The 17,731-nt window shown below is 36.8% G+C and overlaps 1 protein-coding gene across 1 annotated transcript in view; it reads left to right on the top strand.

The window, feature by feature from the left end:
- The window catches only part of PTPRQ (protein tyrosine phosphatase receptor type Q), a 238,901-nt gene that overhangs the window by 30,908 nt on the left and 190,262 nt on the right, over positions 1-17,731 (top strand). Inside the window, exons 17-20 of the mRNA XM_081127762.1 lie at positions 8,420-8,585; positions 9,626-9,886; positions 16,191-16,351; positions 17,169-17,280. Coding sequence (XP_080983888.1) covers positions 8,420-8,585; positions 9,626-9,886; positions 16,191-16,351; positions 17,169-17,280 — 700 coding nt within the window. The remainder of the gene's footprint in view (positions 1-8,419; positions 8,586-9,625; positions 9,887-16,190; positions 16,352-17,168; positions 17,281-17,731) is intronic.

The raw sequence follows: 17,731 nt of genomic DNA, 5'->3' as shown, positions 1-17,731 counted from the left end.
TAAAGACAAAGAGAACCTTAAAACAGCAAAAGAAAAGCAGTTAATTACCCACAAGGGAGCACCCATATGACTGTCAGATGATTTGTCAACAGAAATTTTGCAGGCCAGAAAGGAGTGGCAAGAAATATTCAAAGTGATGAAAAGCAAGAACCTACACCCAAGATTACTCTACCCAGAAAAGCTATCATTTAGAATTGAAGGACTGGTAAAGAGCTTCCCAGACAAGGAAAAGTAGTTCACCTCTTCTTGAAGAAGAAGAAGAGGAGGAGGGGGAGGAGGAGAAGATGCCCTGGCCTGTTTTGCTCAGTGGTTAGAGCATCAGCCTGTGGACTGAAGGGCATATACCTTGGTTGCAGGCTCATCCCCAGTCCCAGTCAGGGCACATGCTGGAGGCAACCAATCTCTCTCACACTGATGTTTCTCTCTCTCCCTCTCCCCCTTCCACTCTTTCTGAAAAGCAAAGGAAAAAATGCCCTCAGGTGAGGATTAAAAAGAAGAAGAAGGAGGAGGGTAGTGAACACTAAAATGGCAGTAATACATGCCTATTATCCACATGTTCATTGCAACATTGTTTACAATAGCCAAGATATGGAAACAATCCAAGGGTCCATCGACAGATAAATGGATTTAGAAGTGGTGCATGTATATAATGGAATATGACTCAGCCATAAAAAAGAATGAAATCTTGCCATCTGTAAAAATATGGATAGAGCTAGAGGGTATTGTGCTGAGAGAAATATGTCAGAAAGAGAAAGACAAATGCCTTATGATTTCACTTAAATGTGAAATCTAAAAAACAAAATAAATGAAAAAACAGACCAGAAACAGACACATTACAACAGGGAACATTTTGACAGTTGCCAGATGGGAGGGGAGGTTAGGGGGAATGGGTGAAAAAGGTGGGGGGATTAGGAAGTCCAAATTGCTAGTTACAGAATAGTCACGGGGATGTAAAGTATAACATTGGAAATATAGTCAGTAATATTGTAATAACTATGTATGGTGTCAGATGGGTACTAAATTTATCGAGGTGATCACTTCATAAGTTATATAAATGTCTAATCACTGGGTGTACATCTGAAGCTAATATAATATTGTATATCAACTATAATTAAAAAATAAAAAACATTTTCAAAAAGGTATTAGCATATATATTACTCGCTAGTTAACATAAGTTTAAAATATTTCAAATAATATATATTAATTATTAAATAATAGTGTATATATATATAGAGAGAGAGTGAGAGATACTAATATAGATCTACCAGTAAGGCTTATATAAAGTATAAAGCCTTCTGTGGCTCCCCACTGTATAACTAATGCTATATATACTGCTTATTGTGACCTTCAGTACCAATGAGTGACTCCGCAGCCTCTCTGATCTATTTTCCGTATATCTCATATTTCCACTGAATTGTATTGCCCACCATTATTCATATATTTTATGTTTTCCTGATATTATTCTTTGGTTATATTATTCTTTTCAACCAGAATACATTCTTTCCTATGTTTTTCTTTGGCAGTTCTTCAATCCCTACTCAGATATCATTCCCTCTATAAAAGTTCCCTTGAACAACATTTATCAGTCTTCCATGCTAGAAATTTTAGTGTCATCCCTTGACTGTTCTCTTTCTTTCATGTTTATATGTACTTGTTCACAGAATTATAGTGATTCTAACTTAGAATTATTGTAAAAATTCTTCCCTTCCTTTCATCTCCATTTTATATGCCTCAGTTAAGGCCCTTACCGTTGCTGTTGGCTCCCTCTTACCCCAGAGTCAAGCCGACCTTCAGAACAATTCTAAATCTGTTGAACCATAATCTCAGCACCTTTACCTACACTCATCTTAAATTCCAGGCTCATATTGTAAATACATTAGACATCTTTTTCTTTCTTTGATAGTGCACACCTCTTTGAGATATAGCTGTACAGTTGTTTTTCCTGCCTTAAATGATCATTTATATATTCTTCACTCTCACCATTTTTTGAAAGGGAGTGGGGTAGCTTCCCAAACTATTTCTAAAAATGGTTACTCTCTTCTCTGACCCACAGAACTTTATTTTCATGTCTTTGTCATAGTCTTTATATAATACACTTGTTTTGATGTCTTCTCAGAAGCAGACGTGATTGCCCACCAGAAACGTTTTGGTTGTGAAGGCAGTTGACACAACACACTCTTCTATGACTAGGAATCAAGTACGTTAGGTTTTCACGACACACTGAGGACTTCTAGGAGGGAACAGGCTCATGTAGGGGTGCAGTGAGAAGGGAAGCAACTGGAAGGGAAAAGGAGTTGGCTTCTGGATTTTACTGTGGATAGAGGGTGGAACTGGTGTAGGATGTAGGGGCTTCCTGGAAGTACTAGAGGCTGTGCTGTTCGAAATTTTCCCTGAGCTTAGGAGGCAAAAGGAGCTAAGGCCTTCTTATCTTGATTGTCTGGATGAGGAATAGGCTGGAAAGAGGAGCAGGGATGTAAAAGTTATCAACATAAAAAATAGTTAGCTTTTTATTACATACTATACTTATCTAAAATATAAGATTAGAAGAAATAAGGTGAAGGGGAGTTTTTGTTTGCTTCTTTGTTTTTTAAAAGATGAGGGGATTATGTATGCCTTCAGGCTAAGTTGAAAGATTCCTAGAACAGAAACAATTTTGTTGTCAACAAATTTAACGTTCAATATTCAAAAATTTTAATACTTCAACAACGAACTCTTGTCTTCGCGATGCTTACCTGCAGTCTAGAAGACCTGCATATATGAGAATGATAGTTACTAGACCAATATCTCAATAAAGACTGGAAGAGGTAAGATCAAGTCCCCAAATCCTCTAAAACAAAAGGAAGGAGGGTGCTGTGTTCAGGTCTGGTTGATTAACCAAGGCACATTTCCAAAGGAACTGTCTTAAATAAAATCTTAAGTCACCAAGTATTGTCAGTTCCACTACTGAAATATAAAGGGTCCTCAGAAAACCATACTATCTAAAAGTTCTCTACCAATGTGAAATTACGGAATCCATGTGGCATGCAAGGTCATTAAAGTCTATGTCAGAGAGAACATAAGAACACAAGTATCATATTTCTTATGAGAGTAGGACATCAACTCCAACTTTATTTTTTTTGCAGAAGAAGAATTAAACTCTTAGTGATATACTTATGCAAAATATTCTGGTAATAAATTTTATACTAAGGTTTTCTTTAAACAATAGGTTTTCACAACACATTGAGGATTCCTTGGAGGGGATAGGCTCATGTAGGGGTGCAGTGAGAAGAAAAACAAATGGAAGGGAAAAATAAATCCTTACTTTGTTTTGCTCAGCATTCTGAGAATTCAAAAGATAAGGGACATTTATTAATATAGACAAACTGTGAAATTCATTTAAACACCGAATATTTGTTCTAGTTAGTAATCCTCTGAAAGTATTAGATTGCTGTCTTCCTTTTTCATGGGTACTGCAAGTGCAAAAATATTTATATCTTTAAATAGAATCTCAGAACTGTAATGATGGAACTGAAGGTATAATCTATTCTGAGCATAAAAATAAATATTAACTTGCATATTTAAGACGTAAGAGAATTCACTGTGAACTTAGAAAAAAATCAGAGTTGACATAGAACATTTATGGGAGGTTCACCATTTCCTTTCGTATGCATTTTAACTATTTTTATGAACTTTGAGTGATGTCTGGTAGAAATCTAATGTGAGCCACAAATGAAAGTCATATGTGTAATTTTAAGCTTTCTAATAGAAATAGTAAAAAAGTAAAAAGAAACAAGGTAAATTAATTTTAGTAATATATTTATTTACTCCAACATATTCAAAATATTAACATGTAAGCAATATATAAATTATTAATGAGATATCTTACATTATTTTCATACTAACTCTTCAAAACCGAGTATCTGTTTTATACTTAAAAAAGTCTGAGTTCCAACAAAACACATTTGAAGTACTCAATGGCCACGTGTAACAAGGGGCTTCACAGTTACAGAGAGCGACTGTTGTCATTTGAATTTAATGATAAGATGGAAGATGGCAAAAATTGACCCATCAGAGCCCAGCTCAAATCCTACTTTCTTGAAACCTCCTCTGATCCCATCATCAGGGAGTAACATTTCCCTGCACAAAGCTTTTGTGAAACTTCAGTTTAACCTTTTCTGTGTTGCTTTTATCACGCTATCTTGTATCGCTATTGTTGACGTACCTGTGCTAACGTCACCGTGTCCTTGAGGAACCCTTTAGCTCTCCGTAAGGGTAGAGTTCAGAAGTTACTGTATACTTGTCCACAGTTTCTATCTTTCAGACCTCAAGGGCCAGCCGTCTAATACGATGCACCTTAGAGACACATGCCTGTGTTCAGCTGTCCTGTGATTTTACAAGGTGTGGTAGGCGGTATGGTGGAACAGCTTTGAATCTCAACGTCACCTGTACTGTGAGACCTTGGGCAAGTTTTTATACCCTTTGGTCCTATTTTTTCATCTGTCAGTGAAGATTATTATTATTCTGTAGAACTGTTGAGGGAATTCAGTGAGATAATGTGTTTGGCAACTGCTCTGTCATGTGCATTTGTGAGGGCAGACTTTTGTCTGCTTTGATCACCTCTTGGTACCATTACTGAGGCCAGTATCTGACAAATAGCAGAAGTCAATAAATATTTTGATGAGTGAATGATTGAATTATTACTATTTCTTTCTTTAAAGTTTTTGCTGTTTACATTTCATAATCAAAGAAGCTCAATTTTAATGTGAATCCCTCTTTACCCTTTCCCTTGCATATCATTTTGTGTTTCTTCAAAGATTCCTTACCATGGCTTGCAAGGCTTTCCCTTGTGACCTCACCCCTGCTCTTTCCAGTATCTTCCATCTCAGGAAAGGACTCAGTCCTGCGATCACTTGCTTGGTTATCGCCGATTCTCCCCATTCATTCATCCCTCAGTTCCTCAGCTAGTTAGTTCTGCCACTTCTACCTCTAAAACAGATCCTTAATGTATCCACTTCTCTCCATCTCCACTGCACCACTCTTGTCCTAGGCCCTACCATTTCTTACTGAGATTAGTAGCCTCGGTGACAGATAATAGCCTCTCACCTCCTAACTGGTCTGTTTCCATTCTTGAATACTTTCCAAGTACACTTTCCACATAAGAGCCAGAGAGAACTATTAAAAACATAGCGTCTCTCGTTGGTTTAACACCCTCCATAGGAGGCCTGGGGAGAGGGGGGAGCTGGATGGAGGGGGTCAGTGGGGGAAAAAAATGGGACACCTGTAATACTTTCAACGATAAAGATTAAAAAAACAACACAAAAAACTCCTTGCGGTGGTCTCCAAGACTTCATCCAATTGGACCTTCATCTATATATCCTGTCAACTTAGTTACTATGTTGAGATCATCTTTGGCTTTTTCTGTTCCTCAAGCACATCCGCATTAGAAGGCTTTTGTGCTTAACATTTATTCTACATGGATATCTTGCCTCCAGTTTTGGTTAATTTTTTCCTATCATTGATTTTACAGCTCAAATACCTTATATTCTCATCTCATATTCTCCCCTGATTACGAAATTAAATAAAACTGCTCTTTCTATTCACTCCTGGTGTCGCTGATTTATCTCATTCATTTATTTATTGAATTGCTTATTGTTAGGTGCTCTCACTAGAAATGTAATTTCCTACAATCAGAAGCCTTTTCTCTCATTTACTATAATATCCCTAGTACATAGAATTAGTGCTTGCCCTAAAATAGATGCTCTATAAATAATTGGCAAATAAATAAAACTTAGAATACCAGTGTTCTCACATATGATTGGGGTGATAACGGAGGAAGACATCAATACTGAATATAATTATCAGGAAAAGTTGGAACTTGAGATGAACTTTTAGTAATGGGTAGGATTCAGACGCATGGAAAAGAGGAGAAGATACTCTACACTGCCAAGTTCACCAAGTCAGGGGTGAGAATTCTGTTATTTGTAAATGTCATTCAGTGATAGGGGCATCTTTAATAATAAATCATTCATGAAATATTCTATCCTTTTAGAATGATTCAGTTCACTCCTATATTCAGTGTAGGTATTCTCTAGTGAAAAATCTAAGCTTTTTAAAAGTTAACTGTAAAAGGTCCACATTTTTTTACACTTGTCTGTTCTGATTCACATTATTTCAAAGCAAATGCCCAAAGGAATGATCTTTCCGTGGGGTTTAACTGAGGCCATACAATTATTTGTCGCTGGATAAAATATGTAACTATAGAATTACTTTGTACTATATAAATGAATACTTTTTTTCCCCCCAGAGACTATAAATTATGTATCTGTTATTAAGTGAAACTTATTTTAAGCGATCATGTTCATCTTTAGGATTCAGGTTATTTTTATTAACTATATTATATTACTAATGCTTATCCTAGTCTTACTCAACCAATGAGATTATTTGTTAAATTTTAATGAATTAAGCAACAGTATCCTGGTTGCTAAGCAAAGTGTACTTGCATAATTGGGATCATTTTACTCGTCATTTAAAATTAATCATCCTAGGTCTTCAAACTATGCTTTAAAAGTAGACATAAAGCACAAATTAAGTTTTTCCCCCCATTGGTTTCTGTTAGGTATGTGTAATCCACATAAATTGGGAAACATTCCTCTATTTTTCATTTTTTGAAATTTACCTATTTTCATCATTAGATCACCTAGACAATTTCTTTTCCTTCTACCCCTTCATTAGTGCCTTAATATGACTTTGTATGTCTGAATTTAGCACTCTGTTAAGATAATATTCTTCTACAATCACATGGCACTTTGCCCTACCATCCTTTTACAGACCAGAAGTACTCAGCACTCTACTCACTCCTTCTATCTTTGCATATGCCGGACCAGCAGGTGATTGCCAGTGACACCTTCTAAATCAATAAGCAATGATATGCTTCTAGACCTAATGATCATCTTCCTCCAGTAACAAAACCCTCTCCCCACAAGACAGTGATAAACGCATCTGCTTAGAAAATTAGAAAATTTGTTTCACTCGTACCACGTAACAGTGTTTTTCAAAGCATAATAAAGTTGAAATAATACACAAAACTAATGTGATTGCTCTCATTTAGAAATGTGTTTCTGTTTTACAAACATGAAATATGGAGTGAAAAAGAATAAAGATCATTATAAGTAGCCTTTAATGATTAAAAAATCCCCAAGGTATTGGAACTATCAGATTACTCCACTGAAAATTTCTAAAGGCAATGCCAATTCTCAAAGCTTTAATGAAAAATTGATTGGCTCAGGTTATGATAAAAGATGGGCTGGCATGAGGTGTGACATTTGTGATTCATTCATTTAACCAAAAATGGAAGCGCCGCCTTTATTCCGGTGTCTGTTTTTGTTCTCCCTCTTGCTGGTTTCGTCTATTCCCCTGACTAACGCTGACTGACGCCCAGTGACATCTGTTTAACATTCCTGCAAACACTGGCTCTCTCCTGAGGCACATGCATGAGCCCCCAGGAGGTCCTGGGGGTTATCTCCACTGCCCACTTCTTTGACATGACAGACCAGCTCTGGATCAACCTGTTTAAACCCCTCTCAGTTCTTTCCTGTGGCATTATGTCCTGCTGCTTTCTGCTGCTGGGGTCTGTTGGCACAGAGGCCAGCCGTCTTGGGTGAGGTACTGGGAAGACAGTTCGAGCCTGACCTCCCTCTGTGGTCAGGAGGCCCTGGCATCTTTGTCAGGGCAAGGGTGGGTATACAAATGGCTCCATGGCTCTTTATTTTTTCTTTTCTCTCTTTTTCTAATTTTCGTTTTCTGTGATCAGCCAGACACATGAGCAAAACATCTGCTCCCTGAGTACATGACCTACTGGGCGGTATTGTGTTCCCTAGCAGGCACCCTCAGCTTATGGCGGGGATGCACGGGGGGCCCTGCTCATTAGCTGGAGCGTAGGGAATGGGCAGAAGGCCTGCTTCCCACCTCTCGGGCAGCCGGGAAAACATCCTGGTGTTCTTCCCTAGGCTGGAAACCTGAGACTTTGGTAGGTCCTGCCCTCTCCCCCTCCTGTCTTCTGCTTACAGGGAGCTGGGAGAGCGGTTATGCAACATTACATAATATTTGTTTGCTTTCAGGCAACCAACAGGGAAAGCCCTAATCATTCTGTAGTAATCTATTGTGTATGCACATGTAAGTCAGAGCATATGGAAATGAGATGGAAAAACTGTTTTGAGATTGTTGGTCTTTTAGTGAGTAACTTCTAGTTCAGTCCTCTGTGCTTATTACGGTGTGAACTTGACTGTTACTCGGCCCCAAATTACTTCTTGGTGAAGGTAGGAAGGATCACGGCCCCGAGCTCACAGTAGCAACTTATGTGAATGTGACTAGTACAAAGTTGGTGCTAAGTAAATACTTTTTAAGCCATGAAAAACATAAATTTAATCTCTCCTCTTTCTAGGTATCTTACTGTATGACATCTAGAAAGGAAAAGCTATTTAAAATAATTGTTTATGGAAACAAAGCCATAGTAAAGAATTTGACTCCCGGTGCGGACTACATGTTTCATGTGAAGACAGTTAGAGGCCAAGATTACAGTGTATCTGTAATGAAAACAGTGACTACAAGTAAGGATATATCATGAATGAAATCTTTGCTTTATAGTTTTAAAAAATTGAAAGTATTTTGGCTCAGGATAAATAAAGCTATTTTAAAACACAAAGCCTAAAAATAAAGGAATAATGATCATAAACATATATTAAGAGAACTCTTTAAAAATATATGAACTAAAAAAATAGTTATGTTTAAATGTATTGGGAACTACATAGAGTGTTTTTAAAAATCTGGAGTCAACATATACATATGTAAATGATATATGTTACATATGTGGAACATGTGTGCATGTATATATGCATGTATATATATTTCATAATAATATAAGCACAATTTATTTTCTCCTGATGTAGGGTTTTGATAAACAGAGAACTTCTACCTTCTTTTCCCTCATGTTTGTAAATTCATTGTAAATCTGTTTCATAATGTTTTGGGATTGGGAGCAGTTACAGTATTTGTTACCAACAATTATTGTGAAAGACTGTGAGGTCTGTAGGATCCCCTCTCAGTGGAGATCAATATTTCAAGAAACAGCATTACTTCCATTGATGAGTGGATTGAAATGCAGTGATATATATAAGATTACTAAAAAATTTGATGTAATGAGACCACATTTGAAAATGCCCTTCTGTTCCTCACTGCCTCTCTAACTTATTTGTTCTGTGTCGTCTTCATTCAACATTAGCTAACTGCTAGGTGGTAGCTAATAAACCTATGTTTATATCATATTAGAATGACTCTGGCTATGAGCATTCAGGAGACACAGTCTAAAAGAATGACTATTGGAAGTGATTTATGATTGGTTAGGGAAAGATACTTGGGAATGAAAGGAGGATGTTAATACGCCGCTTAAACTAAAACTCGGATATATCTCTATCTAGCTCTCTGTGCATATAATATTCTAATTCTCAATTTGCAGAACTGAATATACAGGAAATTATACATGAATAAATTTAAAGATTATTACATAGGTGTTTAAATTATATTATTCATGTTTGCTATATTTTCATATATATGTACAATTATATTTACACATAATTTACCTTTTTTATAGAACCATCTAAGATATGTGGCTTAACATTAAAAGCTGTGAATACTACTTCTGCACATTTAATGTGGAATCCAACAGAGACCAACTTTACTCACTACAAGATTTATGTATCAAACAGAACATTTGCAAAAGAGTATCTCGTTTGGGGAATGATGACTGAGTACACAGTTACAGATCTGACTCCTGGTGGAATATATAACATCACAGTACACAGAGTGAGAGGCAATGTTGAAGGATCTGGAATATCTATCAGCATTGTTGCAGGTATACAAATTCTTTTTGATATTTTAAAAATTCACATTTGTATTGCATATTGTACTGTTCAAGATAAAATTTCAATGCATTTTTTTAAATTTGAAAATTTACAGTCTATAAAATATTTCAGAGGCAAAAAGTACTCATTTTGTTGGACTATTCTGAGGGTTTTTGAGAAAACACACCTAAAATGTAAATTGGATAAAGCAGTCTCTGGCACATAGTGCTCAATACATGTAGCCAATATTATACTTAGTTTCACATCAAATTAGAGGCCCAGCTAGTGAAATTAGTGTTGATCTGGGGGTCATCCATTCTCCTAAAAACTTGTTCTTTATCTTTGATGCCCTACTATGTGCTGTACACATGAAAAAGCATAGTCTTAGGATGTGCATAGAGTAGTAAAGAATAGAAGCGAGGAAACACATAGCGTAAGTCAGATTAATAGGTGAAGTGATGGAAGTATGTTCAAACAGTGTGGTTGCACAGAAAAGGGAATGACTATTTCCACAACATGGATGGAGAAGGTTCTTTGAGCCTGGTAATACCTTCCAAAGGGTAAGGAGTTTTCTGATAAGACTAGAGGGCATGTGGGGTGTGTGGAAAGGAGGCCTCGCAGAGAGAGGGGACAGCCTATGCAGAATTATGGAGGTGTAAATGATCGGGTGTATTTGTGGAAGTGTAAGCAGTTCGATATTGCAGGATTTTGCTGTTTTTATATGAGAAGATAACAAAATCCTATTCTGAATAATTTAAAGCATCATTTTAAAATCCAGATGAAGCTGTGAAACCTATCAATATTTTAAACTTTTCAAAAGAAAACATGATTGTAGCAATAACTCGTTAAATTACTCTTTTTAAAATATTTTTTTCTTTATTTTTTATTTTATTTATTTTATTATTTTATTTTTGCCATCATCATTTATGCCCCTTATATCCTTACTCTTAAGTGATCTTTAAGGTTGTGAATTCGACAGACGATCCAAAGCAGACATGTAATGATAACTCAGTCTGTGGACATTTATGTTGTGTGGCTGTTACACACTGTGTTTGACAAATTAACACATGTTTAGTGGCTCCAAACAACAAAAAGATTTATTATGTCACAGTTCTATAAGTCATAAGTCCAACAGAGATCTCACCAGGCTAAAATCGAAGTATTAAAAGGGCTGTGTTCCTTTCTGTAGGTTCTTTTTTTTTTTTTTTTTTTTAACATATCTTTATTGATTTTAGAGAGAGGAAAGGAGAGGGAGAGAGAGTAGAAACATCAATGATGAGGGAGTCATTGATCAGCAGCCTCCTGCACACCCCTGACTGGGGATCGAGCCCGCAACCCAGGCCTGTGCCCTGACCGGGAATCCAACCCCGATCGCCTGGATCCTAGGTCGATGCTCAACCGCTGAGCCACGCCTGGCCAGGCGCCTTTCTATCGGTTCTAAAGGAAAATCTATTTTTTCTCTTATTCAGGTTTTTTGCAGAGTTCATTTCCTTATGGTTATAGGACTGAGGTTACGATTTTCTTGATGGCTGTCAGCTGAAAACTGATCCTAGGTTTAGAGGATGCCTCCTTTCTTGGTTTATGATCCTTTTTGTCCATCTTCAGAGCCAGCAAAGGAAGGTTGAGCTGCACTCATGCTTCAACTCACTACTGCCATCTTTCCTGTCACATCTGACTATTCTCTTTCTCTCCCACTTTTTAAAATATATTTTTTATTGCCCTTTTTTTTTTTAGAGAGGGAGAGAGAGAAACATCAGTGTGAAAGCAAAACATCTATCGACTGCCTCCTGCATGCCCCCTACCCAGGATCAAGACCACTCCCCCACCCCCCTCGCCAGCCCGGGCCAGCAACTTTTCAGTGCACCAGACAATGCCCAACCAACCGAGCCACACTGGCACACTGGCCAGGGATTTCTCTTCTATTTTTAAGGGCCTGTGTGTTTAGATTGGGCCTACCTGGGTAATCGAGGATCATCTCTGTTTTAAGGTTTACAATCTTAATTAAGCTTGAGCTCTGAAGCTGTTGATCCTGCATCTAAATCCTGCTCTACCATTCACTTGTTAGCTTTGAGACCTTGGAGAAGTTACCTAAATTCTTTGTTCCTCAATTTTCTCATTTTAAAATGGCAATAATAATAGTATCTACTTGTGAATTGTTATTACTGCTACATAAAACAATGTGTGAAAGTGCTTAGCACAGTGTATAGTGTATTATAAACTTGGTAAGAGTTAGTTCTTATTATTTTTTATGTCCAGTGCGTGAGTATCCCATTGGTCATAGTATATATTATGTCCAACCTATGATTTAACCACAGAAATTTAAATATGATATTCAAAGCTTATCATATACAGTGTTGGTACAAAGGAAGTAATAAAAGTTAGTAATAATGCAATGAAACTTAATTTTAAGTCTTTACATTTTATTTTTTAAAAGCTGTGCATTGTAGGTTTTTGTTTTCTTGGTACTGCTTTGATAGGTTTGTGCAACTCTTTTGTGAATATTCTGCTATGTAACATTTTGGTCTCACTTTGTATGCAGTCTTTTAGGAGTCAGAATCTACTGAGGTGTTCCATGTACTGTTCCATTTTGAATCTACGGGGTGTCCCCCTAAAATGTATACACACTTTAACCGCTGATAGCTCAATTTTGAAAATGAAATGTATTTTAATAAACACTGCCTTTATAATTATTCGGTGTGTGTATACATTTTTTGGGACACCCTATATTTCTACTCTCTTTTTCAAAGGTTAATGTACCAGAGTTTGTATCAGAATTTTGTTTTTGAGGTTCTCCCAACTCTTTTGAGCTGTTTTCCCTTACAGACACCAATCAAAGGATATTTCTGTTTTTTTCTCAGCTTTTCAAAATGCAGTTTAGGTAAATTTACTGAAATGTCAAGGAGAAGGTTGGGAAATGCTTTAGGGTGCACTAGTATGTAGTGATTAGCAACATGTGACTGTTAAAGCTTAAAATATGGTTAGTTCAAATTCAGATGTGCTGTAAATGTGAAAGACACATGAGATTTCAAAAACAGTATAAAAGAAGTAACCATCTCATTAATTTTTTATTGATTATATATGAAATGATATTTTTGATATATTGGGTTAAGTAAAATATATTACTAAAATTATTTTTACATGTTTCTGTTTACTTTTTTGGTGTGGCTTACATTATATTTTTATTGGGCAGTACTGGTTTAGAGAAACATAAGAGACATATTTAAGCACATTTAAGGCTCTGAGATATCCTGCAATAAAAGAAGCCATTTAGTGTAAAAAAGGAATTATTTGACAAAGTGGTTTGATCACAGGACATCTATTAAATTCTAAGGATTTAGGGTTCTGAAGATTATCTTTTGGTCTAAAAAAATATCAAACTACATCCTAGAATTCCTTTTGCTAACCCTAATTAAATGGAGTACATTGTGATTTTTTGTTCTCTTAAAACTCCAAACATACCCACCTCTGTGTTTATTGTTTAACAGTTACAATTAGGTTGAGAGTAATATTTTTGTTTCATATTTTCCTAACTTTTGAGAGACTAAATTCCATGGAGTGCAGACCATGTATTTACACAGGGTCTACTTTCAGTTAATTGAATCTTCCAGCTCATATACAAAAAGCTGCGTTCTTCCACATGACTTAAGCATTGCTCCACCTCCACTACCTTTTTCTGAGGGCAGGGCTCACTCCTCTTTGCCCAGACTTAACAATATCCCACTAACTGGCTTCTTGCTACCATTTTTAAAATTGATTTTAGAGAGAGAAAGGAAGGAGAGAGAAAGAGAAACATCGATTTGTTCCACCTATTCACTGGCTGCTTCTTGTGTGTGCCCTGACTGGGGATTGAACCTGCAGCCTTGGTGCATCGAGTCGGCTCTCCAACCAACCGAGTTAGCTGGCCAGGGGTTCTCACAGCCATTTTTGCCTCTTTCCAAATCATACACTACTCATATACCATTCCAGAGTAATCTTTTAAAATTAAAACAACAACAAAAACAGACCAGGTTGCTTTCCTGCTTAAAATTTCGAGACATGGAAGCATGGAACAGACTGAGAGATCTCAGAGGGAAGTGGGGAAAGGAAGAGATTAACCAAAGAATTTTTATGCGTATATGCATAACCCATGGACACAGACAGTAATGAGCGGTATCCGGGTAGAGGGGGAAAGTGAGGGACATCTGTCATACTCTCAACAATAAAAATAAATTTTTTAAAAATCCCAGAAATAAACAATTTTAAAGTTTAAAAAGAAAATTTTCTAAAAAGATGAATTTTCATTGTATTTAGGGAGGAAGAAAAATCTGAAATCTTTTTTACGGCCTGCATGTTCATCAGACTGTTTTTCTTTCTTATGTGATCCCAGGAACTTGGGCTGGTTTTTCTCAGTTATTCTAAACTTTGCCCATTTCCGGAGCTTCCACCCACTCTGCTTTGAAAGGTCTTTACCAAACCGTCTTGAAGTTTTCAGGCCTTCTCTCCTGATCAGATTGGCGAATTTCCAGACAAATATATTCTTCCTCCTCTTGGTGAGACAGACTTCACTCTTCGCCAAGAGTTCTTCGGTGTGTAACCTTAAACCCCAGTCTAGGAAACTGCATCCTATCTCACCACCATCTCAGTAAGCAGAACTGCACTGCTCCGACCTTCCTTTTTCTTGCAAAGTCTCAGCTGAGGTCTTTTTCTAGGTTCTTACCTAAGACTTCGTGGATATCAGTTATTTTCTGTGACCCTTGAAGCAATAGTATTACCCTCATGTAAGTCAGTAATTGTTAGTAGCAGTGAATCGGATTTTTGTCATGTTAGACTTTTGTCTGTTTTAATGTGGGCTGGTGAGGACAGTGAAGCTCTCTTCTCTCAAGCCTCAGCATACCGAGGGCATAGGTCCGAGTGCAGAATGACCCAGGATGAATGCCAGCCGCTGTGAAGAGCAAAGGGATTGTACCCATCACAAGCTGGGTATTTCTCTGATCTTTTACCCTGTGTTTACAATATTCTTAATTTTAAAAAATTGATCTTAGAGGAAGGAAGGGAAATAGAGAAAGATAGAGAGATGATAGAAAGAAACGTCAATGTGAGAGAGAAACATCGATCGGTTGCCTCCCACTCACGCCCTGACCAGGAATCAAACTTGACACCTTTTGGTGTCTGAGCCACACTGGCCGGGATTACTATATTTCTAGAGGTTTTTATAAAACTACAGTACTTGCTACATGGACAGTTTGGAGATGATGCCAAGAGAATGACTGTATCTTTGAAAATGTCATGGTGGAAGTTGATTGATCAGTTTCAGGTACTAGGGAAACATTATAAGCATTAAAGGAACTGTTCAAAAGGGGTAAAGAAAAATCATTCTAAAAGTATCCCCCACCTCTCCTAAAAAGAGAAACTGACTTGTTCTGTTAAGATTTCTATTTTGTGCAATGTGCCATTGTCAGTTTCGTTAGGAAATTTTTGTTAAAAGTTATATCCGTTCAAATCATCTCCGGTAGGGGGGCTTTAAAATGGTAAGTGGAGGTCAATGATTAATCCCAGACTCCTTTCTTTTGGAAATAGTGTTACATTGGATCTGTATCAGGTACGTTTTCACATACTTGGCATCATAAATTCTCATATATTGTTCATCTGAAATCCACACTAAAGATAAAGCAGCCTGAAATCCCGACTCATTGGCAACCAGTCCGAAGAACTTTATGTACAAAACGCCCTTCAAGGAGATACAGGCGGCATACGCAAAACTTGAGAAACAGGAAGCAAAGGTAGAAAATTAGGGTTGAAATAGCTAGGACAATCAGGACCTACTGTTTAAAAACTATCATACTTCCTCTCCCCCATGAAAACTTAGCTTTCCTTTAAAAGAAACACACAACTAAATATTTATCAGGATTTGTAACCCTTTAAAAAGCCTGGCCGATTTTGGTTATATTTTTCCCAATTGTCTTCAATTTGGTAAATATCCAGGTAATTGGATAATTTGTACTTACTTAGCTAAAAATGACTCAATTTTTCCATTAGAACCTAGCTTTAAAACACACTATGGTCCACAAACAGATTTTAGTAGGTTAAAAAATATTCCAGAAACAGATACCTATATCGATATACTATTTCTGATAATTATACTTAAAAATTAGTTCTTGTTAAAGATACGATACTCATACCTAACACCTCCGTATAGCTAGACATAATTTGAAGGACTTGGTGCTTTCTAACAACGTGATTAGTTTGAAACCTGACCCTTAGACTATCGATTTTCATTTTTTCCTTTGAAGCTTTAGGAGAATAACCGTATGTGAAACCTCTATTTTTCCATGTCAGAACCGGAAAAACCCGAGCAACTTAGCGCCTTCAATATTTCCGCCCATTCCTTTTCTCTGCGCTGGAGCCTGCGCTCGGGCCACGCCGGAGGGTTTCACGTGGACCTGGTTCCTGACAGCGGCTTTGTTACTATCAGAGATCTGGGAGGTGGAGAGTATCAGGTATATTTTTCATTATCACACTTGTCGAGCCAACTTGTATTTATATTTGGTCCTATTAGGAAAGTTCTCTATGAAACTCACTCACCGTGAAAACTTACTCCTTTGAGAGTTTTTAAAGGCAGAGGATGAAGACAAAAACACAGATGCGAAATTGATGAGTTTAAGTTTCAGCATCGGGTGGACTGTTACCTTAGCAACGTCTATGCCCTTTTTTTTTTTTTTTTTTTTTAAAGTCTACCCTGAACCTACAGCCAGCCATCCAAGGGTTCATGAATAGTTTAACAAAGAAAGGGCAGAGCTATTGAGTAATCCAGGCTCATTAATTGTGCACTTGCCAGGAGGATCTGTCTTTAAATCATTAATGCAGGCAACGTTTCTCTCCAGAGCCATCAATGTGATTCCACTGCCTGAAAAATGTAATAATGATGGATATTTTTATCCTTTTATTTTTAGTTTTTATTGGAACTTCAGAGACACAGGTATTTCATATACACTCTTGAAAACTAGGGCTGAGCAATGGGCTACAGATTTCTTAAGACTCTTGAAACAGTTGTTTCTTGTGGCAGTGAACTAGCCTAGATAGAAGTACTGATTTAGCTTTGACAGTGCAGTATGTTTTGTAAGTTTGTATTTAGTGAATAATTATGTGATAGAACATGTTTGTATTTTTTAGTACTGTGAAACTCGTGATATTTTAAGCAGTGCAGAGTTACACAGTAAAGTTACCATATTCTTCTGATTGTGATGGATTCATTATTTTAGCTTTCTTGCTTTCCAGGAAGAGTTTTATTGCAATTATTTGTTTTTGGTGTTCTAGGTTGATGTTTCCAGCGCTGTTCCTGGTACTAGGTACGATGTAACCATCTCTTCCATTTCTGCTACAACGTACAGCTCACCTGTCAGTAGAACCGTGACAACGAATGTAACGAGTGAGTATATGCTTTCAATTACCTTTTTTTAAATGAAGTATTTGGAGCCCAGTATAAATCTATTGGATAGAAATACTTATGTTAGCTACATGTGCATTATATGCATGAAAGCAGCTTGGTAATGAAAGCAAAATTGAAACTCAAGAAAGTGATCTGTTTACAACCTGCATTTTACTGGTTCCCTAGCTTCCTTTTCTTTCAAAGACTAAAGATAATTATTCTATATTTGTTTGTGAAAAAAGATCAGAGACTGCTAATGGCAATATTTAAATAACACAGAACCTGAAAATAAACTCCCTATACTTGCTAAGGAAGAATTATTCTGTTTGTAAGACTATTTCTTGTTTTCTTAGTTTTTGTGTATAAACCTGGCACAAGGAAGTTTCTTTTGAAAATATTCTGGCATCAGAAGTATCCTTGGCATGTAGTATTTAGTAGCATTCCATTTTTT

The sequence above is a fragment of the Miniopterus schreibersii genome (genome assembly GCF_964146895.1).
Source record: "Miniopterus schreibersii genome assembly, chromosome: 2".
NCBI lineage: Eukaryota > Metazoa > Chordata > Mammalia > Chiroptera > Miniopteridae > Miniopterus > Miniopterus schreibersii.
Note: the sequence above shows the minus strand (reverse complement) of the source record. Positions and strands in the feature narration are given on the sequence as shown.